Below are 27,473 nucleotides of genomic sequence, written 5' to 3' on the forward strand. Positions count from 1 at the left end.
TTGATGTGTTGATAAGAGATCACTTTAGATTTGAAAGAAAGACTCATACAGCAGGAAGGCACTTGCTTCGCACACATTCAATCAGGATTGATCCCAAGCACTGCATATGTTCTTGGATCTCCACCAGGAGTGATTCCTGAACAGAGATCCAGGATTAATCTGTAAGCAGTACTGGGGGTGGGGGTCCCCCCAAAAAAGATCAACTTCAGCCATTTTAGGAACTTAATCACTGACTGTTGTCTGAAATCTGTGTACTTATATAAGTACTAGACAAACTTAATTGCTTCATTATCTACCCCTTCCTCAACATATAATTCATTCCTTTGTTTGTTTTGGTTTATTTTGGACCACATCCGGTGACACTCAGGAGTTACTCCTGACTATACGCTCAGAAATCGCCCCTGGCTTGGTGGATCATATGGGACGCCAGGGGATCAAACCACCATCTCAGGTCATCGCGTGTAAGGCAAGCGCCCAACTGCTTGTGCCACCGCTCTGGCCCCTAATTCATTCCTTAAGATCAGGGAACACATTAAACTTTTTTGTTTTTTGTTTATGGGGGCCGTGCTAAGGGCTCACTCTTGGCTCTGCACTCAGAAATGACTCCTTACAGGTTTGGTGAACTATATGGGATGCTGGGGATAGAACCCAGGTTGGCTACGTGCAATGATAAATCTGGGTTAGCCGCATGCAAGGAAAGCACTTTATCCACTATGCTATCATTCTGGCCCCTATTATCATTTTGGTGGGGGGAATCACACCTGGTTTTGCCCAGATCTTATTCCTGGATGTGTTCAGTCATCATTCCTGCGAACATCTTTAATCCCATACCACCGTGTCCTGCCCTAGGAGACATATCCTGTCTCTAGGACATATCTTGCCCCTAGAAGTTGAAGGTTAAATAATTTGCTAAATGATTTAATGAACTATACACAATTTTGTTTTTGTTTATCCCTAACTCTGCACTCAGGAATCACTCCTGGAAGTGTTCAGGGACATACGGGATGCTAAAAATTGAACCTTGGTTGGCTCAAGCAAAAGTGAATGCTCTATCTGCCACTCTATCACTCCAGACCCTAATACACAGTTTCATTTTGGGGGGTCACACCCTGTGGTGCTCAGGGGTTACTCATGGTTCTGCACTCAGAAATCATTCCTGTCAGGCTTGGAGACCACATGGGCTGCTAGGAATCGAACCGGGTTCCTGCAAGGCAAACGCCCTATGGCTGTGCTATCACTCTGGCCCCCCAATGCACAATTTCTGTGGCATTACTTCCACTTAATTTTGTTTTCTTGGGTCACACCTTGTGGTGCTATTCTAGGCCCCAGGCTGAAGGGCCAAGCAGTGCTGAGGCTGGAATTATGAACTGCTGAAACCTGTGCTTGAACTAGTTGAGCTCTCTGTCTCTCTCTGTCTCTGTCTCTCTCTGTCTCTCTCTGTCTCTGTTTCTGTCTCTCTCTGTCTCTGTCTCTCTCTGTCTCTGTCTCTGTCTCTCTCTGTCTCTGTCTCTCTCTGTCTCTGTCTCTCTCTCTCTTTCTCTCTCGCTGGAGAGATAGCATGGAGGTAAGGCATTTGCCTTTCATGCAGAAGGTCATCAGTTCGAATCCCGGCGTCCCATATGTTCCCCCTGCCTGCCAGGACCAATTTCTGAGCATGGAGCCAGGAGCAACCCCTGAGCACTGCCGGATGTGACCCAAAAACCACCAAAAAAAAAAAAAAGAAAGTTTTCCTTCTACTTATTCTTTTTGCTTTGCTTTGGGACCACACTTGGCAATGCTCCATACTGGGTTAGGCTCTGAGCCTACTCCTGGTGGGGCTCGGGGACAATATGGGATTTGATTGGGGATTGGATTTGAGTCAGCCATGTGCAAGGCAATTGCCAATATTATTATTATTATTAATTTTGGGGCCGGAGAGATAGCATGGAGGTAGGGCTTTGCATTTGCAGTCAGAAGGATGGTGGTTCGAACCCCTGCTTCCCATATGGTCTCCCGAGCCTGCCAGGAGCGATTTCTGAGCGTAGGGCCAGGAGTAACCCCTGAGTGCTGCCGGGTGTGGCCCAAAAACCAAAAAAAAAAAAAAAAAAAAAAGTATTAATTATTTTGGAGGCCACACCGGGTGGCCCTCAGGATTTACTCCTGCCTCTGCTTAGAAATTACTTGTGGCAGGCTGGGGGATCATATGGGCCACCTGCAAGGCAAATGCCCTACACACTGTGCTATTGCTCTGGCCCCTCAATCACCAATAGTATCTCTGAATTATACTTCTAATTCCTTGAAGTGATTTTTAACTCTTGGGTGCATGCAAGATTCTAATCTTAAGGCCAGAATGTGATTCTCTCTCCATCCAAAGGGACCCCAACACACACACATGCTGAGTTTAGGTGGGGCTAGCTGCTACTTGAGGTCACTGCCCCAGGGGTGCTCAGAAGACCATACAGATGATGCCAGGGATGAAACCTAGTAATTCTGAGCATTGCTTCAATCTTTGAGACATCCACCCCCTCCTTAAAAAATGTGATTTTTGTTTTGTTTTGATTTTTACACCACACCAGGCTCTGGAGGGCCTATCTGGGATGTCCAGGGTCGAACCCGGGTCCACTGTGTACGGGGCAAACCCCTAGGAGACCACCCACTGTCCTATTGCTGGGGCCTAGAAACAGTGATTTGGAGACCTAGAGAGAAGCTCTTCTTTTTATAATTTAATTAATTTACTTATTATTTTAATTTAATTTTATTATTTATTTTTTGCATTTTGGACACTCAGGGGTTTCTGCTGTCTATGCGCTCAGAAATTGCTCCTGACTTGAGGAGGTTGCATCCTACGGCGGGATTCGAACCGCGGTCCTTCCAGGCAAACCTACGCCCTAACGCTCTGCGCCACCACTCCGGCTTGGCCCCTCCCCTCCCCTATCGTCTTCTCCGCGCGGAGCGTGTAAAAAAGAAGGCGTGGCTTGCTGAAAGCTACCATCCAATCAGTTTGCGCGAGCGCGGCTCCTCCCTCGCTCTGATTGGTCGAAGCTCCCTGTTGGGAGGCGGGGCGGCTTGGTGAAGCGGAGAGAAGGGAAAAAAAAAAAAAAAAAGAGCGTTCGGCTCAATCTGCGCAGGCGCGAGCGTGAGAGCAGGCGCGCGGAGAAACCACGAAGCGCTGAGGTCAAACCGCGCGCCGGGTTTGCGCACGCGAATGGGCAGTCGCGGCGCGGCGCGCGCGGAGGCCGGGCGCGTGTGCGCGTGCGCAGTGGCCATGGAGGGCTCAGATCCTTCTGCGCAGGCGCGAGAGTGAGAGCCAGCGAGCGAGCGCGCGCGCGGAGAAAAGCCCCGAAGCGCCGGGATGAAAGCGCGCGCCGGATCGCGCCTGCGCGGTGGGCGATGCGCGGGCGCGTGTGCGCCTGCGCGGCGGCCCTCGAGGGCTCGGCTCTTTACGCGCAGGCGCGGAGGGCGCATGTGCGCGTGCGCATTGTCCCTGGAGCGCTCGGCTCCTTCTGCGCAGGCGCGAGAGTGAGCGAGCGAGCGCACGGAGAAGCCCCGAAGCCCCGAGAGGAGAGCGCGCGCCGGGTCGCGCCTGCGCGGTGGGCGTTGCGCGGGCGCGCGGGCGCCTGCGCGGCGGCCCCCAAGGGCTGGGCGCGCGCGCGCGCAGGCGCAGTCGGCGGCGGCGCGGCTGAGGTGAAGAGGAGGCGGCGGCGGCGGCGCGTCCCGAGCCTGAGGGGAAGAAGGAAGCCGAGGCGACGGCGGCGCGGCCGTCTCGCTCCTCACGGTGGCGGACCCCAAGGCGGCGGCGGCGGCGGCGGACGGGGAGCGCCCCGGCTCCGGCCCCCTGCTCGTCGGCTGCGGCCGGGCGCGCCTCCCGCCGCCGCCTCCGGGGAGACGCCGGGCAGCCCCGGCCCGGCCGCAGGGCGCCATGGGCGGGGACGCCGAGTCGGGGCTGCCCGTGGAGGTGCGCGGCTCCAACGGCGCCTTCTACAAGGTGAGGCCCCGCCGGCCTCCCCGCCCGCCCCCCGCGGCCCAGGGGCGCCCGACCCAGGCCAGCCCGGGGGGAGAAGCGGGAGCCTCGAGGCCGCTGCCTGCCCCACGCTGGGGGCCCCCTGGGGAGACAGTCCGGCTGCCCTCCATCCCTCTGTCTCCATCCATCCGTCCATCCATCTATCTCTCCATCTCTCCATCCTTGGGAGTCCCCTCAGGAAGACAGTCCTGTCTATCATCCATCCATCTCCCCATCTGTCCATCCATCCATTTATCCATCTGTCCATCTGTCCATCTACCCATCCATCCATCCATCTATCCATCCATCCATCCATCCATCCATCCATCCATCCATCCATCCATCCATCCATCCTTGGGATTCCCCTCAAGAAGACAGTCCTATCTATCATCCATCCATCCATTTATCCATCTGTCCATCTACCTATCCACCATCCATCCATCCATCCATCTATCTCTCCATCCATCCATTTATCCATCTGTCCATCTACCCATCCACCCTTGGGATTCCCCTCAGGAAGACAGTCCTATCTTATCATCCATCCATCTATCCATCCTTGGGAGTCCCTTCAGGAAGATAGTCCTATCTATCTATCTATCTATCTATCTATCTATCTATCTATCTATCTATCTATCTGTCATCTGTCATCTATCTCTCAGGAAGACAGTCCTAACTATCCTTGGGAGTCCCCTCAGGAAGACAGTCCTATCTATCTATCTATCTATCTATCTATCTATCTATCTATCTATCTATCTATCTATCTATCTATCCATCCATCTATCCATCCATCTATCATCTACCTACCTACTTACCTACCTACCTATCTATCATCTATCAGGAAGACAGTCCTAACTATCCTTGGGAGTCCCCTCAGGAAGACAATCCTATCTATCATCCATTCATCCATCTATCCATCTATTTATCCTTGGGAGTCCCCTCAGGAAGATAGTCCTATCTATCCATTTATCTATCGATCATCTATCTCAGGAAGACAGTCCTAACTACCCTTGGAAGTCTCCTCAGGAAGACAATCCTATCATCCATCCATCCATCTATCCATCCTTGGGAGTCTCCTCAGGAAGATAGTCCTATCATCTATCACCTATCATCTGTCTATCCTCTATCCTTGGGAGTCCCCTCAGGAAGACAGTCCTATCTATCATCTATCTAGGAAGACAGTCCTATCTATCATCCATCCATCCATCTATCCATCCTTGAAATTCTCCTCAGGAAGACAGTCCTGTCTATCATCTATCTAGGAGTCTCCTCAGGAAGACAGTCCTCTATTTATCCACCTTTCCATCCATCCTTTGGAGTCCCCTCATGAAGACAGTCCTATTTATCCATCCATCCATCCTTGGGAGTCCCCTCAGGAAGACAGTCCTATCTATCATCCATCTGTCTATCCATCCAGCCTTGGGAGTACTCTCATGAAGACCTATCCATCCATCCACCCATCCATCCATCGTTGGGGGTCCCCTCAGAAGACAGTTCTATCTATCATCTTTCTATCCTTGAGAGTCCCCTCAGGAAGACAGTCCTATCATCTATCTCTCCATCTATCCTTGGGAGTCCCCTTAGGAAGATAGTCCTATCTATCATCCATCTGTCTTATCTATCCATCCAGCCTTGGGAGTCCTCTCATGAAGATAGTCTTATCCTATCCTATCCTATCCTATCCTATCCTATCCTATCCTATCCTATCCTGAGGGGTCCCCTCAGGAAGACAGTTCTAGCTGTCATCTATCTATCCTCTATCTATCCTTGGGAGTCCCCTCAGGAAGACAGTCCTATCATCTATCTTTCTATCTAATCTATCTGCCTTGAATCTACCTCCCACAGACTTGGAAGACTTCCTCCACTTTCACACACTTTATTTCTCTTTCCCGACCTTTCGGAGAAGCACAACTCCTTGATGACATTTGGCATCTTTGATCTGAGCTACTACTCCGGGATGTAGCAGTCAAGCCTCCTCCTTTGCCATAAGGTGGCAGCTTCATTTCTCCTTGTACCCCATTCCTTTCTTCTAATTCAAGGTCCACCCCCCCACCCCCATCTGTCGTTCTGCCCAGGGATATAGATTTTTGTATTTATTATCCAACTTTTTGACCTAGCACACATTGAGAGCGTATCAGTCATAAGGTCAAGAAATGGGTGATTTCTGAAAGATGTCGCCAGGATTCCCCCTTTTTTTGTAAGGTTTCCTCTGACAGGAGCCTTTATTTTGGATCAGTTATCCCAATTTGGGACTCTTATCAGAAGGAGAGGACTGTCTTTCAAAGGTCCTTGTTGACTTCTACTCTCTCCTTCCCTGGGATTTGGTTCCTTAGAGCTCTTTATTTATTATCTCCTTTTCTAGGACATCCCCCTTCCCTCCTTTAAATTAAGCCAGGAGAGAACCCTTTTGACTGTCAGGAATGTTTCTTTGTGTGATTTGTTATTTTAACTGTCTTGGGGCTTTATGACTTGAATTCTCAAAATCTTTTCTTCGTGTCATCTCTCTTTATTTAATGGAGGAGCAAGAATAGGGATACCTTCTAACATCACTCGTGAGAAGCATCCCCTCTCTTCCCCTCAAGCTTTTTTTTTTTTTTTTTATGGCCTTAGAAATGGCTTTTTCTGAGTTCTTCCCTGTGAAGTCAGATTTTACTGTAACTGTAAACTGAAAAAGGCCATGCATTTTCCTTTGGCATGGAAAGTTTCTTCCCTAGTTTCAATTGATAAAGTTCAGAGCAGGCAGTTCTTACCCATTCTACATGCCTCCTTTTTTGTTTGTTTTTGTTTTGGGGCCACACCTGTTGATGCTCAGGGCTTACTCCTGGTTCTGCACTCGGGGATCACTCCTCGTAGGGTCTCAGGGGACCTTATGTAATGCCTGGGATTGAACCCAGGTAGGTTGTGTTGCAGGGCAATTGCCCTAACCACTGTACTCTTGCTCTGGCCCATTGATCATAGTATTTATGAGTTTTCTCTAGTATCTTATCTTTGGAAGTCCACCTGACACTCACATTCTGAGTTCCAAGAAAAGGAATTCTTTGGTTTTCTTGGTTTTGGGGTCACACCCAGCAACGTTCAGGGGTTACTCCTGACTCTGCGCTCAGAAATCACTCCTGGCAGGCGGGGACCATATGTGATGCTGAGAATCAAACTGGGGTCCATCCAGTGTTGGCCACGTGCCTCCTGTTGTTCTATCGCTCTAGCCCCTTTCTTTCTTTTTTGTCATACCTGGCTGTGCTCAAAGGCTATTTCTGTCTCTGTGCTTAGGAGTGTCCTCTGATAGTGCTTGGGTGACTATATGTGGTGCCAGGGATTTGAACCAGAATTGTCACATGAAAGGCAAGTCTACCTCCTGTACCGTAACTTTGGTCAAAAAAAAAAAATTGCTCCATTTTTTTGGGTTGGGAGGTTTGGGCCATACTCTTCTCTGGTCCATATGCAGTGAGATTGAATGGGGGCAGCCACAGGTAAGGAAGGCATGTAGTTACCCCTTATAGTACCTTTCTCACCCCAAAAAGTGATTTGTAAGTTGAGTTTGAAACCAAGGTGATTTGCTTGTTTTATAAAGTATGGGAACCAAAAACAGTTGGGAAAGGTTGGTGCCCAATTCAGATTAACTCTGTGCGATGACTGGGAAGGGAGATACTTTCTTTGTTACAGCTAAGAGTCAGCAGGAAAATCTCTAAAACTTTTCCCTTTTTCTGTGTACTTGGATCGTAAGTAAATTGGGGACAGAATACTTAGAATCGAAGTGGAGTGGGAAAGTTAGCTGGAAGCCAGGTAATGTGAATTTGGTAAGCACCTTTTGTTTGTTGTTGGGCCATACTGGGCGATGCGCAGAGGTTACTCCTGGTTCTGCACTCAGGAATTACTCCTGGCAGCTGGGGTACCCTATAGAATGCTGTAGATTGAATCCTGGTCAGCCACATACAAAGCAAATGCTATGCTATACTATTCTTTTTTTGTTTGTTTGTTTTTGGTTTTTGGGTCACAGCGGCAGCACTCAGGGGTTACTCTTGGTTCTACACTCAGAAATCGCTCCTGGCAGGCTCGGGAGACCATATGGGATGTCGGGATTTGAACCACCGACCTTCTGCATGCAAGGCAAATGCCTTACCTCATGCTATCTCTCCAGCCCACTATGCTATTCTTCTGGCCTTTAGGGACCTCTTTAAAGTGGGCACTTAAGCATTTTTAGTCCTATACCTTTTTTTGTTTGTTTGTTTGTTTTTGTCTTTGGGCCACACCCGTTTGACGCTCAGGGGTTACTCCTGGCTATGCGCTCAGAAATCGCCCCTGGCTTGGGGGGGACCATATGGGACACCGGGAGATCGAACTGCGGTCCGTCCTACACTAGAGCTTGCAAGGCAGACACCTTACCTCTAGCGCCACCTTCCCAGCCCCAGTCCTATACCTTAATTAAGACAACAGTATATACCTAAAATCAGATTAATCTTTTTTTTTGGGGGGGGGGCCCCACACCCGGCGGTGCTCAGGGGTTACTCCTGGCTGTCTGCTCAGAAATAGCTCCTGGCAGGCTCTGGGGACCATATGGGACGCCAGGATTTGAACCAACCACTTTAGGTCCTGGATCGGCTGCTTGCAAGGCAAACATCGCTGTGCTATCTCTCCGGGCCCAATCTTTGTTTTATTTTGGGGTCACATCTGACTATGGTCAGTGTTTACTCTTGTCTCTAACCTCAGGGTTCAATTTTTTTTTTTTTTTGTGGTTTTTGGGTCACTCCTGGCAGCGCTCAGATTATTCCTGGCTCCAGGCTCAGAAATTGCTCCTGGCAGGCACGGGGGATTCAAACCGATGACCTCCTGCATGAAAGGCAAACGCCTTGCCTCCATGCTATCTTTCCGGCCCCTCAGGGTTCATTTTTGACAGGGCTAGATCAGGTTGGTTTAAGGATTGAATGCATGTTGACTGTGCAAAGCAGGTACCCTACACACTGTTCTACCTATGTCCCCAGGTTAATCTTTCTTAAATTTTCAGAAAGCTATATAGGTTCTAAACTATTCTGTACTTGATACTGATTTTTTTGGTGTGGGTCTGGGGATTGAACCAAGACCTCACTTATACGATATAGGTGCTGTTCTGTTGAGCAATATCTCCACCCACTACTGCCTTTATGACTCAGCAAACTTCTATGTAAATCATGGAATGTTTATGTTGTTTGTTTGTTTATTTATTTTTGGTGTTTTGGGGCCACACACCCTTGGGCACTCAGCACTGGGGTTATTCCTGGCTCTACTCAGAAATCACTCCTGGCAGGCTTATCGGACCTTATGGGATGCCGGGATCGAACCCTGGGTGCCCATGTGCAAGGCAAACATCTTACCTGTTGTGTTATCAGTCTGGTTTTGTTTATGTTGTTTTTAGAACTATGAATTTAGGAGACTTTTTTTCCTTCACAGAAATTACAACTGTTAGATTTGGGACCTACGTTACTTTATAGCTATTCTATCAACTTTTGTTTTTGGATTTAGAGTTCCGAAAATGCATACATCTTTCTTTTTTTTTTTTTTTTTTTTGTGGTTTTTGGGTCACACCCGGCAGTGCTCAGGGGTTATTCCTGGCTTCACGCTCAGAAATTGCTCCTGGCAGGCACGGGGGACCATATGGGACACCTGGATTCGAACTGATGACCTCCTGCATGAAAGGCAAACACCTTACCTCCATGCCATCTCTCCGGCCGCATACATCTTTCTTAGGGAAGGAGTATTTGGCAGTGCTCAGGGTTTACTTCTGGCTCTGGGTTCAGAGCTCACTCCTGGTGGAGTGTGGGAGGCCATATGAGATGCTAGGAGTGAAAAGTCAAAGTTGGCTGTGTGTAAGACAGAAGCCCAACCTACTATATTTTCACTCTAGCACCAAGAGTATTATTATTATTTTTTTTTTTTTTTGGTTTTTGGGCCACATCCGGCGGTGCTCAGGGGTTACTCCTGGCTGTCTGCTCAGAAATAGCTCCTGGCAGGCACGGGGGACCCTATGGGACACCGGAATTAGAACTAACCACGTTCGGTCCTGGATCGGCTGCTTGCAAGGCAAATGCCGCTGTGCTATCTCTCCGGGCCCAAGAGTATTCTTTTTATGGAGGGCCAGGCAATAAATATCTGGCAGTGCTCAGGGGCTATTCCCAGGTCAGTGGTTGGGGTTGCTGGTAGCCATTCTGGTTGCCATGTGGTTGCCAAGAATTTAGCAGGGCTCTGCCATGCCTGGCATGTTCTCTAGGTTACTGAGCTGTCTCTGTGCCCCGTAAGTTTTTTCTTAGGTTGTACTCTCTAGGTGAGGTGTCTGTTTCAGCTCCTAAGGCTTTCATATCTTTGATATTCTAATTTCTGCTTTTTATTTTCTCTTAAGGAATGTGCATCATCCTCAGTTTCAGTGTGTGGCTTTACCAGGGCCTTCTCGTTTTCGCCTCATTCAATTCTCCTGCCTTTTGAGAATCTAAGACTAGAAGATGGGCTGAAATTTGAGAACTACGTTCATGTCCTCTAATTTGGTGAAACTGGAGTGCCTAGGAACCTAGGGATCTCTTCTGTTTGTTAGACCTCTTGTGGGCACTAGAAGCAAGCAGAGGAAGGTGTAGAGTTTGGGGTTGTGCTTAGGAGATACACTCTTGGCAGTTGTTCCTGGCAATACCAGAGATTGCCAGGAAAAGGATCCTGGAACGACAACAGTGAGCACCTGACTAAGGGCCAGATTCCAGAGACTAAGGTCCTTGACTTGCATGTAGTCTACCCCGTTCAATTCCTGAACACAGCTAGGAATAAGCTCTGCACACCACTGGGTGTGGTCATACAAGAATGAGGAGCTAGAGGCAGGGCGTAGGACATTTGCTGTGCATGTGTCTCACCCAGGTTTGATCCTCAGTATTCCGTAGTCTGCCAAGAGTGATGCCTAAGTGCAGAACAGGAGTAGGGACTGAGCACTGCTGGGTGTGGCCCCAAAACAAAAGACTGATTTTTTTCTTCTATTTATTTTTGCTTAAAACAGTGATTTTTTTTTATGAATAATATAAAGTGTAACTTCGTGAGGAGAGGGGAGGGGAGGGGAGGAGAGGAGAGGAGAGGAGTAAAGTGTAACTTCGTGAGGAGAGGAGAGGGGAGAAGGGGAGGGGAGGGGAGGGGAGGGAGTGCTAGTTCAGCAGGCTGGAGTACAGATTTTGAATATTGGGACCTTTGGTTCCATTCCCAGCACATTCTGGTTCCCTGAGCATTGCCAGGGCGCACCTGCAAAAACCAGGTAGACCTCAAAAATTATTGGATAGACTACTGAAGAAGTTGGTTGAAGCGGCCCTATTTATATTAAGGGGAGAGAAAGAGAAAAGGTTGCTTTAGGCGCTAAGAGAAGAATTCTAAGGAGAGAGGGTAAAATTGCTTCAGAGGGTTGAGTGGAAAGTACTAAGAATGGGTATTAAGGGACTAGAGCAGTAGTACAGCATGTAGGGTGTTTGCCTTGCATGCAGCCAACCTGGTTTGGATCCTTGGCATCCTGTTTGGTCCCAAGTAGTGCCAGGAGTAATTCCCCAGTTCAGAGACAAGAGTAACTCCTGAGCATTACCAACATAAACAACAAAAAAAGGTATGGGCCCCAAAATTTAAATTTTATATAAAAAGATAGTCTTTCCAGCAAATAACTGGATATTAATAAGTTAAAACTGAACTGTAGAATGGACTGGAGTGATGATAAAAATACAGTGGACAGGGGCTTGCCTTGCACACGCAGCCTAACTGGCTTCGGTCTCTGGTACCATACATGGGCTCCCAAGCCGCCAGAGGTGATCCCTGAGCAAACTCTGTACCGCCAGGTGTGATCCAAAACGTGGGGACTGAGGATGTAACTTAGTGGTAGAACTTGTATGTATGAAGTTCTGCAGTTTTTCAACTGTGGAGCTGGTGGACAGGTTGGAGGACTTGCGCATTCTTCGCGATCTAGAGGCCAGAGTTCTATCGCAGGTACTACATATTCCCCCGGCAGCTCTAGGAGAACCTCTGGAGTGCTGTGCTAAGAATAACATCAGTGTGACCCAAAAATGAAACAAACCGAATCTTTCATTTTTTTAGGCTTACTCTGAGTTCTGTGCTCAGGTTCATTCCGAGAGGGCTTGAGGGGCCATCTGGGGTTCTGGGAATTGAGCCGGGGTCAGCCACTTGCAAGGCAAGTAAGTGTCCAGTCTGTGGGGCTAAATCTTGATCCATGACTGACCAAGTTTAATCAAAACAGATAATAAGCTTAAATACAAAATAGGAAAATTGAGTGGGGTAAAGAGATGATACAGGACACAAGACACTTGTCTTGCGTGCAGCTGCAGTGGCTATGACCTTGTAGCACCTTATGGTCCTCTGACCACAGCCAGGGTTACTCTTGACACGGCTGTGTACAGCTTCTGAGTACCATCAGGTGTGGCCAGACGTCCCTCAGACAAACTAGTAAGAGTCAGGGAGATAACTCAGTGCCTAGCTCAACCCTTGTACTCCATGGTGCCCTGAGCATGTGTATCCACCTCCAGTCTTCTACTATGGCATTGCCGCTGAACTTTCAAGATTCAGGAGAAATCCTTGCCCCCCCAACCCCAGTTCCGCTGCTATATGTGGGTCCTGTTTGAAAAACAACAAAACAAAAACAGCTGGGATATCAAAGGCTGGAATGCATTCTTTACTTGTAGGAGACTCCAGTTCAGTACCTTACCTGGCTCTGCGCTACTGGCAGCAAACCTGAAGCAAAGCCGGGAGTAGTTTCAGATCACTGGTGGATGTGGCCCTCCAAATACGAAGTAAAGCTGGGTCAAGATGTGGCTCACTTGTAGAGCGAATGCCTCGCAAGTGTGTGAGTGTACTGTCACCCCCTCCCCGTTTATTGTTTTGCGGGGCCACATCTAGCAGTTCTCAGGGCTTACTCCTAACTCTGTGCTCAGAGACATTCCTGGTAGTGCCTGGGTACAGGGCTGCTGAGGATCCAACCTGGGTTGGCCATGTGCAAGAAAGGGCCCTGCCTGCAGTGCTGCTGTTCTGTCTCTCTGCCCCCGCTTCTTTTAAATCAACCAGTTTTCATTTCTTCCTACTCTTGGCTTTTACTCTTGGCTATAAAAATAGAACTACTAGAAGGAGGAAAATCTTCGTGGTCTTGCATAAGGCAGATCTCCTTTATTTTGGGGGTGCCATCTCCTGGTGGTGCTGAGGGGGATAATATGGGATGTCTAGAGATCACACAAAAAGATAAATTGATACTTTTTACTATATAAAAATTAGTTAATTTTGAATGTGAAAAAATAGGAAGAGAAAGTGGAGAAATTAGGATTAGAGAAGACAGGTTTGGCTTCCTTAGTGAAGACAGAAAATAAAAGGTGGATGAACTATCCATTTCTCATCTTTTGTTTGACTTTATTTATTTTTTTTGGCCACACCCAGAGGTGTTCAGGGGTTCCTCCTGGCTCTGTGCTCAGAAATCGCTCCTGGCAGGCTCGGGGGACCATATGGGATGCCGGGAATTGAACCCAGGTCAGTCCTGGATCAGATGTGAGCAAGGCAAATGCCCTACCGCTGTGCTATCTCTCCAGCCCTCTTCAGCTTTCATTAAGATAATAAGGATCAAGATTAGGGACATCTACAATTTTATTATTTTCATATTTTGTGGTGTAAATTGAGCCAGGTCCTCCTAGGGGATCTTGCTCAGGAGACCATACAGGGTGCTGAGATCAAACCCATGTATAATCATGGTTGGTACCCTGCACCACACAAAGATCACTTATTTGCTAACTCTAAAATTGGTGTTTCTGGTTTTTGGGTCACACTTGGCAGCACTCAGGGGTTACTCCTGGCTCTGTGCTCAGAAATTGCAGGCACATGCCCTGGCAGGCTTGGGGGACTATATGGGTTGCCGAGATTGAACCACATCTTTCTGGATGTAAGGCAAACCTTACCTCTATGCTAGCTCTCCGGCCCCCTAAAATTGGTTTCTTTCTATTTTTTCTTTTTTGGTTTTTGGGCCACACCCAGTGATGCTCAAGGGTCACTCCTGGCTATGTGCTTAGAAATCGTTCCTGATTTGGGGGCCATATGGGATGCCGGGGATCGAACCTGGTTCAGCCCCCATGCAAGGCCAAGGCCCTACCACTGCGCTGTCCTCCAGCCCCTGTTTAGTATCTTTGGTGTCCCCATGGTCCCAGGCTTCAAGGCATTGGCTTAGATCTCTTGCTTTAATGTAGAGTTAGATCTTTTCTCAGGACAGATCCTGCTTGTTGTACTCCAGGATAGCTTCACATTGTCTCACAGAATATTGGCCTTGCTGAGTGTTGGTATTTTAATTGAGCTCTGGCAAGAGACTTAGCACCTTCAGAGGTCCTTCGGGGGACCAAGTAGGCCTAGAGTCTCCAAGCAGGTCTTTTGGTTTGTTTTCGTTTGGGGTCTCACCCAGCAGAGATAGTGCTATTCTGGATTCTGTGCGGAAAGGTCACATTCCATGGTACTCTGAGTACTGGGGCTCTAATCTGGGCCTCTGCATGCAAAGCATCTCAGTCCTTGATCTTTCTCCCACTCTCAAGCAGTTCTGAATCAGGTGTTTCCACGTCCACTTAAGTCTTTTGTCTGTTTTGTTTTTCCAACACACCTGGTGATGCTCAGGGGTCACTCGTGTCTCTTCACCCAGGAATTACTCTTAATGGTGTTTGGGACACCATCTGGGATGTCGGGAACGAACTGTGGTATGTGCAAGGCTTACCTGTTGTACTCTCTCCAGGTCCCCCACTTTTATTTATTCTACTTAGTTTTCTAGGTTTTGCTATACTTCTGGCCATGCCAATGTCATTTCCTGCCTGCCTCTCTATCTTTAACATTTATACTTTTCCCCCAATAAAGCTCTCCTGGCTCTGTCTTTGCATTGCTTATGTCCCTTCCAAAGTTAGTATAAGACCATACAAATGTTTCTGCTCCTATAATGGCTGAGGTCACAGTAAATGGATTTTTTTTTTTTTTTTTTTGGTTTCTGGGCCACACCCGGTGACGCTCAGGGGTTACTCTTGGCTATGCGCTCAGAAGTTGCTCCTGGCTTGGGGGACCATATGGGACGCGGGGGGATCGAACCACTGTCCGTCCTAGGCTAGTGCTCACAAGGCAGACACACCTTACCTCTAGCGCCACCACGCCGGCTCCGAGGTCACAGTAAACGTAATTTTCTTTTTATTTTCTTCTAAAATCTATTTTAGGGCTTTGTGAAGGATGTCCATGAAGACTCTGTCACCATCTTCTTTGAAAACAAGTAAGACCTTGGGGATAGAGAATCCAGGATATACTATGTCCTAGAAGGGGAGAGTGCAGAAGAGGGGCAGCTGAGTCTCCTGTGGCATGTATTGGGAGGGGAGAGCTAGGTTTGGGGGTGGGGTGGGGGTGGGGGACACAACTTATATGGAAAGGGCTGAAATTTGGTGAGGGTGGAGGCCTTTTGATCTAGTATATAGATTCTAGTAAGAGATGGAAGCCACCAGTACGGAGCAAGGCCTGGGGTTTAGCCTCTAGTCACTAGGGAAGGTAGCCATTGCCCGGTGGCAGTAAGCCCTTCCTGAAGGAAAGGGCAGTCACATCAGCCTGATTAGCTTTCACATCACTGTTTTCCTTGCAGCTGGCAGAGTGAAAGACAAATTCCTTTTGGGGATGTCCGGCTACCACCTCCAGCTGACTATAAAAAGGAGATCACAGAAGGGGATGAGGTGGAGGTAAGGGCCATGGAGACCATCTTTTCTAAACGTCCCCTTAACCAGGATTCTCCATCTACGTTGCCCTGGTGGCATTATGTTAGACTCCTTACTGGTTGGTTCTCTCTCCTTCCTCCCCAGACTAAGCTGCTACTCCAGCCAGATGGTTTATAGAAAAGTGAATTGCGTGGACTGGTGGAGGGAGCGCAGAGGGCCTGTGCATGCTTTGCATGAGGAAGCCTGGGTTTGGTCCCCAGCACTACTTCGTTCACTCAAATGCGCAGGGTTTTTGCTCACAAATCGAACAAGGGGTCAGAGCGATAGCACAGCTGGTAGGACTTTTTTGCCTTGGACACGGCCCACCCGGGCTTGATCCCCAGCATCCTGTATGTCCCCTGAGCCTGCCAGGAGTGATTTCTGATCGCAGAGCCAGGAGTAACCCCTGAGGACCGCCAGGTGTGGCCCCCAAAAAACAAACTAACAAAAAAAAAAAAGTGAATTGGGACCAGAGAGATAGCATGAAGGTAGTGCGTTTGCCTTGCATGCAGAAGGACAGTCATTCAAATCCCAGCATCCCATATGGTCCTCGAGCCTGCCAGGAGCGATTTCTGAGCGTAGAGACGAGAGTAACCCCTGAGCGCTGCCGGGTGTGACCCTCCTCTCAAACCCCCCCCCCCAAAAGTGAATTGTAGCAGTTCATGAATTGAGGATGTTATAGTGTGAGTATCACGGATGGTGGAAGTGGAGAGGCCCCTGTGCACTCAGTAAGATTCTCGGGGTTTTCCAGTTTCAGGGATTCATCTTTCTTCCATCTATATCTAAAATCTAGTATTGTCTTATTTTTCGGTATTCTGCCAATTGCATTGAGGGTTCAGTGTTAAGATCTGAGCCAGTGGGGCCGGAGAGATAGCATGGAGGTAAGGTGTTTGCCTTTCATGCAGAAGGTCCGTGGTTCAAATCCCGGCGTCCCATATGGTCCCCCGTGCCTGCCAGGAGCGATTTCTGAGCATAGAGCCAGGAGTAACCCCTGAGCACTGCCGGGTGTGACCCAAAAAAAAAACAAAAACAAAAAAAAAGATCTGAGCCAGTGATGCTATAGTGCCGGGGATCAAATCATGTTCAGTAAGATGAAGGCATATACCTTAACCCCTGTTCTCTGATTTTTAATTAGTATTTCTTTTTTGTGTGTGTAAGTTGGGGATGGGGATTTGAGATAGTTTTTGGATCCTGGCTGTGCTCAGGGCTTACTGCTGACGTTGTGCTACTTAAGTTAGAGATCATTTCTGTTGGAATTCAGGATCATATTGGTGCTGGGGATTAAACCTAGGTTGGCTGTATGCAAGGCAGTTGTCTGCCTCACTGTAATTTCTCTTGTCCCTGAAGGCTTAATGTTTATTCCATTTTTGATATTTTTGATTATTTTGTGTTTTGGGGTTACCTGGCAGTGCTGAGGCTACTCCTATTGGTGCTGGGGAACCCTATGGTGCATGGAACTCTGGGGTCTACAGCATGTAAGATCTTAACTCCTGTACTATGGAATCTCTGTTTCTACGTGGATTTTTTGTTTGTTAGTTTGTTTTTGTTTTAATGTTTTTGGGAGGTTCTCAATATCTTTATTTTCAATTTCTCTTCAGGTTTATTCTCGAGCCAATGAACAAGAACCTTGTGGTTGGTGGCTGGCTCGGGTGCGGATGATGAAGGGAGATGTGAGTGATGGTGAAGTCCTTGGGACAAATGCTAAAATTCATGTTCTAATCCTGGGCAGGTGGAAATAACTTTCTTTCTTCTCTCAGTTCTATGTCATAGAATATGCTGCCTGTGATGCTACTTACAATGAGATTGTCACCTTGGAACGGCTCCGGCCTGTTAATCCCAATCCCCTTGCAACCAAAGGCAGCTTCTTCAAGGTTACCATGGCTGTACCTGAGGATCTGCGAGAGGCGTAAGTATTATGGATGTTGGGCGTGGAGGGCCCTTTTAGCAATATTCCTCTGTCATGTCTTTTCCAGGTTCCAATCCCATTTTCAGTCTTCTGTTGTTTCCTTGGCCCTCTAGAGTGTAATTTAATCTTCTTTACATTTTGTTTTGGGAGGGGCCTGAGTGATAGCACAGTGGTAGGGCGTTTGCCTTGGACACGGCTGACCCACGACAGACCTGGACTGGATTCCCGGCGTCCCATATGGTCCCCCGAGTCTGCCAGGAGTAGTTTTTGAGCTCAGAGCCAGGAGTAACGTAACTTCCCGGAGCACTGCCAGGTTGGCCCAAAAACTAAAAATAAAATAAAATAAAATTTTGTTCTGGGGCAACATCACTAGCAGTGAATAGGGACTACTCTCAGGTCTTGGGCTTGCAAGTTGCTTCTGGTAGGACTGGGGAACCATGTGGTGCCAGGGATTGAATCCAGGTCTCCAGCCTACAAACTACACTCAGCCTCTGGTTTTTAGCCTTTTTTATACCTGTGATCCAGCACTGGTCATTGAAAAACAAGGTTAAGGGCCCAGAGAGATAGCTCAGCGGCGTTTGCCTTGCAAGCAGCCGATCCAGGACCAAAGGTGGTTGGTTCGAATCCTGGTGTCCCATATGGTCCCCCGTGCCTGCCAGGAGCTATTTCTGAGCAGACAGCTAGGAGTAACCTCTGAGCACCACCGGGTATGGCCCAAAAAACAAAAAAAAGAAAGAAAAACAAGGTTAAGCAGCAATAACTATTTTTGAGAAGCAGCCAGAAATTTCTGCGGGTTTACCTCTGGCTCTGTGTTCAGGAATGATTCCTGGTAGTGCTAGAGGTTGAACCCAGGTTGTCCACATGTGATCCAAGCGCCTTACCCGCTGTATTATTTCTTTTTTTTTTTTTTTTTTTTTTTTTGTTTTTGTTTTTTTGTTTTTGGTTTTTGGGCCACACCCATTTGACGCTCAGGGGTTACTCCTGGCTATGTGCTCAGAAATCGCCCCTGGCTTGGGGGGACCATATGGGACGCCGGGGGATCGAACCGCGGTCCTTCCTTGGCTAGCGCTTGCAAGGCAGACACCTTACCTCCAGCGCCACCTACCCGGCCCCATCCGCTGTATTATTTCTTCGGCCCCTCTTGTTGAGCATATCTCGGTGCCTTTGTTTCCTAGTCCCAGTTCTTTGTTGCATTCTTTCTCTCATTTCCCTTGATCCCTCTCTCTTTCCCCAAACCATAGTGCATTCTGCACTCAGCCCTCTGAGCACTTTATGATTTTATTTTTGCAGCTGCTCCAATGAAAATGTCCATAAAGAGTTCAAGAAAGCATTGGGAGCGAACTGTATCTTTCTCAACATCACAAATAGTGAGCTCTTCATTCTGGTGAGTTTATTTCATCTTAATTTCACATAAGTTCTTTTTTTTTTTTTTCCTTTGGTTTTTGGGCCACACCCGGTGGTACTCAGGGGTTACTCCTGGCTGTCTGCTCAGAAATAGCTCCTGGCAGGCACGGGGACCCTATGGGACGCCGGGATTCTAACCAACCACCTTGGGTCCTGAATCGGCTGCTTGTCTCTCTCTGGCCCTGTTCACATAAGTTCTTTTTTTTTTTTTTTTTTTTTTTGGTTTTTGGGCCACACCCGGCGGTGCTCAGGGGTTACTCCTGGCTGTCTGCTCAGAAATAGCTCCTGGCAGGCACGGGGGACCATATGGGACACCAGGATTCGAACCAACCACCTTTGGTCCTGGATTGGCTGCTTGCAAGGCAAAAGCCGCTGTGCTATCTCTCCGGGCCCTCACATAAGTTCTTTTACCCCATTTTTCTTCACCCTTTTTTGGAGGGATTATGGGTTTGGACCACGTTCTTAGGTCTGTGCTTATAAAAGACCATATGTAGTGCTGGGGATCAAACCTACGTCCAAGGAAAAGTGCTTTGCCCTCTACTAAAACACTTTCTCCAACCCTCCTTTCAATTTCTATGCAAAAATGTGCTTATGTGTTTTGTCAGACCTTTATTACTTGTGACTTCTGTGGGCCCAGGTAGTACTACTTTTCCTTAGCCTCTCTCCCCTTATTTTATGTGGTTACTTGGTTTTGGGGGTTCTTGAGCCATATCTAACAATACTCAGGGACTACTGACCCTTGGCTCAAGGATCACTTGCTGGCATTGCTCAGGAGACCATAAATAGTACTGAGGTTTGAAATAGGATTGGTGTCAGTGCAAGGTAAGCATCTTAAACCCTTTGCTAGCTCACAGGCCCCTTAAATTTTATTTTTGTTTATTTTATTTTTGGCTTTTGGGTCACACCCAGCAGCACTCGGGTTACTCCTGGCTCTATGCTCAGAAATTGCTCCTGGCAGACTCGGGACCATATGGGATGCTGGGATTCAAACCACCAACCTTCTGCATGCAAGACAAACGTCTTACTTCCATGCCATCTCTCCGGCTCCAATTTTTTTTTATTTTTTGTTTGTTTTTGGGCCATACCTGGCTGTGTTCAGGGCTTTCTCCTGGTTCTGTGCTTAGGAGTCATACCTGGTGGTGCTTGGGGGTGGACTCTATGGGATGCTGAGGATCCATCCTGAGTTGGCCAAGTGCATAATAAATGTTCTTTTTATTTATTTTTTGCCACACCCGGCGGTGCTCTGGTTGCTCCTGGCTCTGCGCTCAGAACTTGGTTCTTGCTCGGGACCATATGGGATGCCGGAGTGCATCCTGGGTCAGCCACGTGCAGGCAAACGGGCTACCACTGTGCTACCACTCTGGCCCCTGTTCCTTAATTTTTTTAACTTTAGGCACCATGGTTTACATACTTTTAATGGTAGGGTTTCATGTATAACACAATACAGCACAACTCCCCCTCCCTTGGTGCCCACTTCCCTCTTCCTTGTCCTAGTGTCGTCTACCCATCCTTGTCTTAATCCCCCTTGCCCTCCTTTGGCAAGATTCAAACTGAAGACCAGTTCTCAGTTTCTGTTACTTTGGCTATTCTATTATTACGTTGCTTTATATCCATCTCATGAGAAAGATCATTCTGTATTTGTCCCACTCTTTCTGACTAACTTCCCTCAGCATGAGACTTTTCAGATCCATCCATGAAGTAATGAATTGCATGAGTTCATCTTTTTCTTTTTTTTCTTTTTTTTTTTTTGGTTTTTGGTTTTTGGGCCACACCCTGCGGTGCGCAGGCGTTACTCCTGGCTGTCTGCTCAGAAATAGCTCCTGGCAGGCACGGGGGACCCTTTGGGACGCCGGGATTCGAACCAACCACTTTAGGTCCTAGATCAGCTGCTTGCAAGGCAAACGCCGCTATGCTATCTCTCCGGCCCCATGACTTCATCTTTTGTTTTTATTTTCTTGTCACCCTAGCATTGCTGGGGGTCGGACTTTATGCGATGGAACATTCCTCTTGGCAGCACTAGTGTAGTACCAGGGATGAGACTTTGGACTATGACATGCAAAGCACATATTTTAGTTCTTTGTGGCATCTCCCTGTCCCTGATTTATCTTCTACCCTTTTCCTGGCACTCAGATGTTCTGATTCCCAGGGTCTGAGTGGTCCCCAGCATGTAAAGTCACTCTTGGCTTTGTTGGTGTTTTTTTTTGTTTGTTTGTTTGTTTGTTTTTGCTTTTTGGGGCCACACCCTGTGATGCTCAGGGTTTACTTGTGGCTCTTCGCTCAGAAATCACTCCTGGCTCAGGGAACCATATGGGATGCCGGGATTTGAACCACCGTCCATTCTGGATTGGCCGTGTGCAAGGCAAGCCCTACTGCTGTGCTATTGCTCCAGCACCTTTGTTGATTTTTTTTTTATTTGTTTTGATTTTTGAGCCACACCCAGCAATTGGAGGTGCTGGGAGACCATATAGGTCCTGGGGATCAAACCTGGGTTTTCTGTATGCACGTCAAGTGACCAGTCTGCTGTACTATTACACCAGTCCCTTAGCCTTGTTTTTGGAAGTTTGAGATCTCACCTGTTAGTGCTTGGCACTGTACTCGGAGAGCTGCTTCCTCAGTAAGCTCTGAGTGCTACTTTCAGTTCATAGCTACTGTGTCTGTCTTGGTGTCTCTCTTAGGCAACTAGCCCTTTTCTGTTGTTGCTTTTAATTTATATTTTTGGGACAGACCTATATACGCTCAGGGATTACTCTTTTTTTTTTTTTTTTTTTTGTTTTTTGCTTTTTGTTTTTGGGTCACAACAGGCACCGCTGAGGGCTTACTCCTGGCTCTGCACTCAGAAATTGCTCATAGCAGGCTCAGAACCATATGGGATGCAGGGATTCCAACCGGGTGTGTTCTGGGTTGCCACAGGCAAGGCAAATGCCATACCACTATGCTATCGCTCAGTCTTCCAGGGATTTCTCTTGAGTTGGCTCTTTGCGAGGCAAGCTGTATTTCTCTCTGGCTCCTCAAAGTTTCATAACTTTAATTTTTTTTCTTAGTCTACAACAGAAGCCCCTGTGAAGCGGGCATCCCTGCTAGGTGATATGCATTTCCGAAGCTTGCGGACCAAGCTGCTACTCATGTCTCGAAATGAAGAAGCTACGAAGCACCTGGAGGTAAATTTGGGCTCCAGTATTGGGGGTGAGGAGGTGGGCTTCAGGGCCACACTGAGTGGTGCTTCGACGTTGCTCCTGGCAGTTTGGAAGACCCTGGTATCAACCCTATGCAATGCAGAAAGCACCTTATTTCTTGTACTAAACTTTCTTAGCCTTGGCTCCATTTTTTATTGCTGAATGATATCTCTACTTAGCCCATCTTTCTATATTTACAGAACTGAGAGATTAAGGTCTTTCTTGGCCATTAAACCTGGCTTGGCTGTTGTATCCCTTTTCTGTTAGAAAGGAGAGCTCTGTTACGTTACAGTATAGTTTTCCCAAAAATTTTTCAGCCACGAAACTCTTTGATTAACACTTTGAAATGTCATTGTGGGTGCTGAAGAGAGAGTGCAATGGTTAGGTGTTTGCTTTGCATACTTGCTCCTCTTGCATGCAGTCAAGCCAGGTTCATTCTCCGGTTGAACTAATTCCATGTTCAATTTCAGTTGTTCTTGCCAGGAACAGTTCCTAAGTGCAGAGCCATAAGTAACCCGAGTATCACTGGGTGTGATCCCCAAACAAACACAATTTAATTTTGGGCATGCTTAAGTGGTACCTCAGGAGGCCCTTGGTTCCTTCCCTGCTGTTTCTGGCCAGTTAGGTTGGCAGTTCACTGTAAGGACCTGAGAATGCTGAAGGTGACTCAGGCTACTCCTGCAGTTCTTGGGGACCTCCAGGGCTGCACCTAGATCAGGTGCACCTTAATTGGGGGGGGGGGGGACAAACCCAGCAGTGCCCAGGGTTACTCCTGGCTCTCTGCTCAGAAATCGCTCCTGGCAGGCACAGGGAGGGACCATATGGGATGCCAGGATTCGAACCACCATTGGTCCTGGGTCGGCTGCTTGCAAGGCAAACATCCTACTGCTGTGCTATCTCTTAGGCCCTCAATGTTTATTTTGGGGGGCCACACCCTTTGACGTTTAGGGGTTACTCCTGGCTATGCACTTAGAACCGTGGTTTGTCCTAGGCTACCGCGCGCAAGGCAGGCGCCTTACCTCTAGCACCACTGGGTGCACCTTAATTTCTATACTGTTATTCTAGCCCTGGTCAGGTAAAATGTTACATGGAAGCACAATGCATAAAACATTAGAGCAGTCTGTCAGTAAAAGGAGAATTCCCACCATCCTTCTAAGACTCCTATGGAAACCAGCAGTAATTTTGGATATCTTTAGTTGAGAAGAAAGGGCGGTCAGTCACACCTGGTCGTGTTCAGGACTTACTCCTGGTAGGGCTCAGGATCCTATGGGAGCTGGGGATTGAACAGGGTAGCCACCTGTAAGGCAAGTAACCTTACCTCTGTACTATCACTCCAGCCCTTTTTTTTTTTTTTTTTTGGTTTTTCGGGCCACACCCGTTTGATGCTCAGGGGTTACTCCTGGCTAAGCGCTCAGAAATTGCCCCTGGCTTGAGGGTACCATGTGGGACGCCGGGGGAAACCGAGGTCCTTCCTTGGCTAGCAAGGCAGACACCTTACCTCTAGCACCACCTCGCCGGCCCCTGAACACCTTTTCTTATGAGTTCTTTCTTGCCTAAATCTTTTTTTTTTTTTTTTTTTCTGGTTTTTGGGCCACACCTGGCGGTGCTCAGGGGTTACTCCTGGCTGTCTGCTCAGAAATAGCTCCTGGCAGGCACGGGGGACCATATGGGACACCGGGATTTGAACCAACCACCTTTGGTCCTGGATCAGCTGCTTGCAAGGCAAACGTCGCTGTGCTATCTCTCTGGGCCCTCTTGCCTAAATCTTTATGTAATTAAACCATAACCACCTTTTCTTTTTTTTTTTTTTTTTTTTTTTTTTTGGTTTTTGGGCCACACCCGGTGACGCTCAGGGGTTACTCCTGGCTATGCGCTCAGAAGTCGCTCCTGGCTTGGGGGACCATATGGGACGCCGGGGGATCGAACCGCGGTCCGTCCGAGGCTAGCGCAGGCAAGGCAGGCACCTTACCTTTAGCGCCACCGCCCGGCCCCTTCTTTTTTTTTTTTTTTTTTTTTTTGGTTTTTGGGCCACACCCTGTGACGCTCAGGGGTTACTCCTGGCTATGCGCTCAGAAGTTGCTCCTGGCTTCTTGGGGGACCATATGGGACGCCGGGGGATCGAACCTCGGTCCGTCCTAGGCTAGCGCAGGCAAGGCAGGCACCTTACCTCCAGCGCCACCGCCCGGCCCCTACACCTTTTCGTTTTTATATTTTGGATCACACTGGCAGCTCTCAGACGTTACTCCTGGCAGGTTCTGGGGGTCATATGGGATGCCAGGGATTGATCTCAGGTGGCTGTGAGGAAGGCAAATGCCTGGCCTGCTGTGCTTTCTGGCTTTAAATGCTAACCGTCCATCTTGGAAGTTGGAGGTAGCGGATTTCAATCTGGGAATGCCCTCTTCCATTGTATTTGGTGCTTCTTTCCCCTAAACTGAGGGATCTATTTTCTCTTCTCAGGACTGATTTAAAGATGTGAGGGGCCAGAGCAAAAGCAGGTAGGATGTCTGCTTTGCACGTGGCTGACCTGGGTTTGATCCCACATCTCATGGCTCAGAAGTGATTCCACCCAGAGTGCAGAGCCAGGAGTTGCCCTTGAGTACCACTGAGTGTGGCCCCAAAACAAAATGACCTGGAGTGATAGTACAACAGCCTTTACATGGCTGACACAGGTTCGATCCCCCAGTATCCATATGGTCCTCTAAATCTGATAGGAATAGCTCCTGAGTCTCAAGCCCCCTTGCCCCCCTCCCCAAATGAGGTGAGGAGCCAGAGCGATTATACAATGAGTAAAGCATTTGCCTTGCATGCAGCGAGCCCAGGTTTGTCAGGTTTGATCACCTACACCATATATATATGGTCCCCAGGCACTGTCAGGAGTGATACCTGAGTACAGCCAGCTGTGACTCCCCCCCTCCAAAAAACCCCAAAATTAAGTGATATAGCCAGAGCAGTAGTACTTAAACAAATCAAACAAAAATGAAGTGACAATATGGTGCTCCATACGTTTATTTTATGTGGGTGTTTTTGTTTGTTTGTTTTGTTTTTGGCCACAACTGGTGGCGCTCAATAGTTACTTTTGGCTCTGCACTAAGTTGCTCCTGGAGGACTGGAGAGAGAGCACAGCGGTAAAGCATTTGCCTTGCATGCGGCCGACCCTGGACAGACCCAGTTTCAATTCCTGGCATCCCATATGGTCCCTGAACTTGCCAGGAATGATTTCTGAGCAGAGCCAGGAGTAACCCCTGAGCATTGCTGGGTATGGCCCAAAAACCAATTTATTAATAAATAAACTGCTTAAAAAAAAAAAAAAAAAAGATCTGGGGCCGGAGAGATAGCATGGAGGTAAGGCATTTGCCTTGCATGCAAAAGGACAGTGGTTCGAATCCCGACATCCCATATTGTCCCCCGAGCCTGCCAGGAGTGATCTGAGCGTAGGTAGAGCCAGGAGTAAACCCTGAGTGATGCTGGTTATGACCCAAAAAACCAAAAAAAAAAAAAAAAAAAAAAACAACCCAAAAAGAAAAAAAAAATTTAAAGCCAAATTCAGAATTTTGGGAGTTTGGTCCAAAGTATCCCTAATATGTTGGGTTTATTTGTTTGTTTGTTTGTTTGTTTATTTATTTATTTATTTATTTATTTATTTATTTATTGGTTTTTGGGTTATACTGGTGGCTCTCAGGAATTACTCCTGGCTCTGTGCTCAGAAGTCACTCCTGGCAGGCTCGGGTGACCAGAGGGGATGCCAGGATTCAACCGGGGTCCGTTTTGTGTTGACCACATGCAAGGAAAATGCCTTACAAATGCTGTGCTATCTCTCCAGCCCCTGTGTTCCTTTTTTCTTTTTTAATCAAAACATTGGTATTTGAAAAATGAAAATAGGGGCTGGAGAGATAGAATAGCAGTAGGGCATTTGCCTTGAATTCAGCCAACCTGGGAAAGACTCGGTTTGATTCCTGGCATCTCATATGGTCCTCCAGCCTGCCAGGGGCAATTTCTGAGTGCAGAGCTAGGAGTGACCCCTGAGCTTCGCTGGGTGTGGTCCAGAAACCAGTCAATCAATCAATCAATCAATCAATAGCATTTAAAAAAAAAAGAAAAATGGAAATAGAATGAAGTTGGGGGCCGGAGAGATAGCATGGAGGTAAGGCATTTGCCTTTCATGCAGGAGGTCATCAGTTCTAATCCCGGCACCCCATATGGTCCCCTGTGCCTGCCAGGAGCAATTTCTGAACCTGGAGCCAGAAATAAACCCTAAGCACTGCCGGGTGTGACCCAAAAACCACAAAAAAAAAAAAAGAAAAAGAAAAAAAAAGAAATAGAATGAAGTTACCAAATTCTTGTTTTGTTTTGTTTTGTTTTTTTCCCAGTCATCAAATTCTTCAGCTCCACATACGGTTGGCATTCATTAGGGTCATTCTGGCTTTTATTCATAGGTTTTTGTTTGAAGTTATGCAAAGCATCAGGTACCTGGAACAGGTGTTCTGAGATTCCTTCAATGCTTTTCCTTTCAGACGAGTAAGCAGTTGGCAGCAGCTTTCCAGGAGGAATTCACCGTGCGAGAGGACCTAATGGGCCTGGCTATCGGAACTCATGGAGCCAACATCCAGCAGGCCCGAAAAGTGCCTGGGGTGACTGCCATTGAGTTGGGTGAAGAAACCTGTACTTTCCGCATCTATGGGGAGGTCAGTTAAAAGATGTCATCTAGGTTCCTTAGGGGTTAAAGAGAGAGGAAAGAGTATAGTAGAAAGGATACCTGAGAGGTCGGAGAGATAGCATGGAGGCAAGGCATTTATTTGCCTTGCATGTAGAAGGTTGGTGGTTTGAATCCCAGCATCCCATATGGTCCCCTGAGCCTGCCAGGAGCAATTTCTGAGCGTAGAGCCAGGAGGAACCCCTGAGCGCCGCCCTGCCAGGTGTGACCCAAGAAACAAACAAACAAACAAAAAAAAAAAAAACCAGAAAGGATACCTGAGTTAGAGTGACCACTCATCCCTCTTCCCTTTCTTTGGTGGCAGCATTTTTTCCCAAAGAAGATTTAGCAAGAAGAACATTGTTTAAGATTGGAGCCTTCCGTTTTACAAATAACTCCATAATCCTTTTTTCTTTAAGACTCCTGAGGCATGCCGACAGGCCCGAAGCTACCTTGAGTTTTCTGAGGACTCTGTTCAAGTACCCAGGAACTTGGTTGGTGAGTTAGGGGTGGGATGAGAGAAACGGGGAAGAGAGAGAATATGAATGAGTGAGTGAGTGAGTGAGTGAGTGAATATAAGTGAAGGCCAGAC

General features: G+C 47.7%; 1 protein-coding gene across 1 annotated transcript in view; it reads left to right on the forward strand.

The window, feature by feature from the left end:
* The first annotated feature begins 3,901 nt into the window (after nucleotides 1-3,901).
* The window catches only part of FXR2 (FMR1 autosomal homolog 2), a 28,357-nt gene continuing 4,785 nt past the window's right edge, over nucleotides 3,902-27,473 (forward strand). The window contains exons 1-9 of the mRNA XM_049766166.1: nucleotides 3,902-3,964; nucleotides 15,187-15,239; nucleotides 15,600-15,693; nucleotides 17,307-17,378; nucleotides 17,466-17,614; nucleotides 18,905-18,998; nucleotides 22,060-22,176; nucleotides 26,703-26,873; nucleotides 27,301-27,379. Coding sequence (XP_049622123.1) covers nucleotides 17,364-17,378; nucleotides 17,466-17,614; nucleotides 18,905-18,998; nucleotides 22,060-22,176; nucleotides 26,703-26,873; nucleotides 27,301-27,379 — 625 coding nt within the window. The 5' untranslated portion in view covers nucleotides 3,902-3,964; nucleotides 15,187-15,239; nucleotides 15,600-15,693; nucleotides 17,307-17,363. The remainder of the gene's footprint in view (nucleotides 3,965-15,186; nucleotides 15,240-15,599; nucleotides 15,694-17,306; nucleotides 17,379-17,465; nucleotides 17,615-18,904; nucleotides 18,999-22,059; nucleotides 22,177-26,702; nucleotides 26,874-27,300; nucleotides 27,380-27,473) is intronic.

Source organism: Suncus etruscus, chromosome 20, assembly GCF_024139225.1.
Source record: "Suncus etruscus isolate mSunEtr1 chromosome 20, mSunEtr1.pri.cur, whole genome shotgun sequence".
Lineage (NCBI taxonomy): Eukaryota > Metazoa > Chordata > Mammalia > Eulipotyphla > Soricidae > Suncus > Suncus etruscus.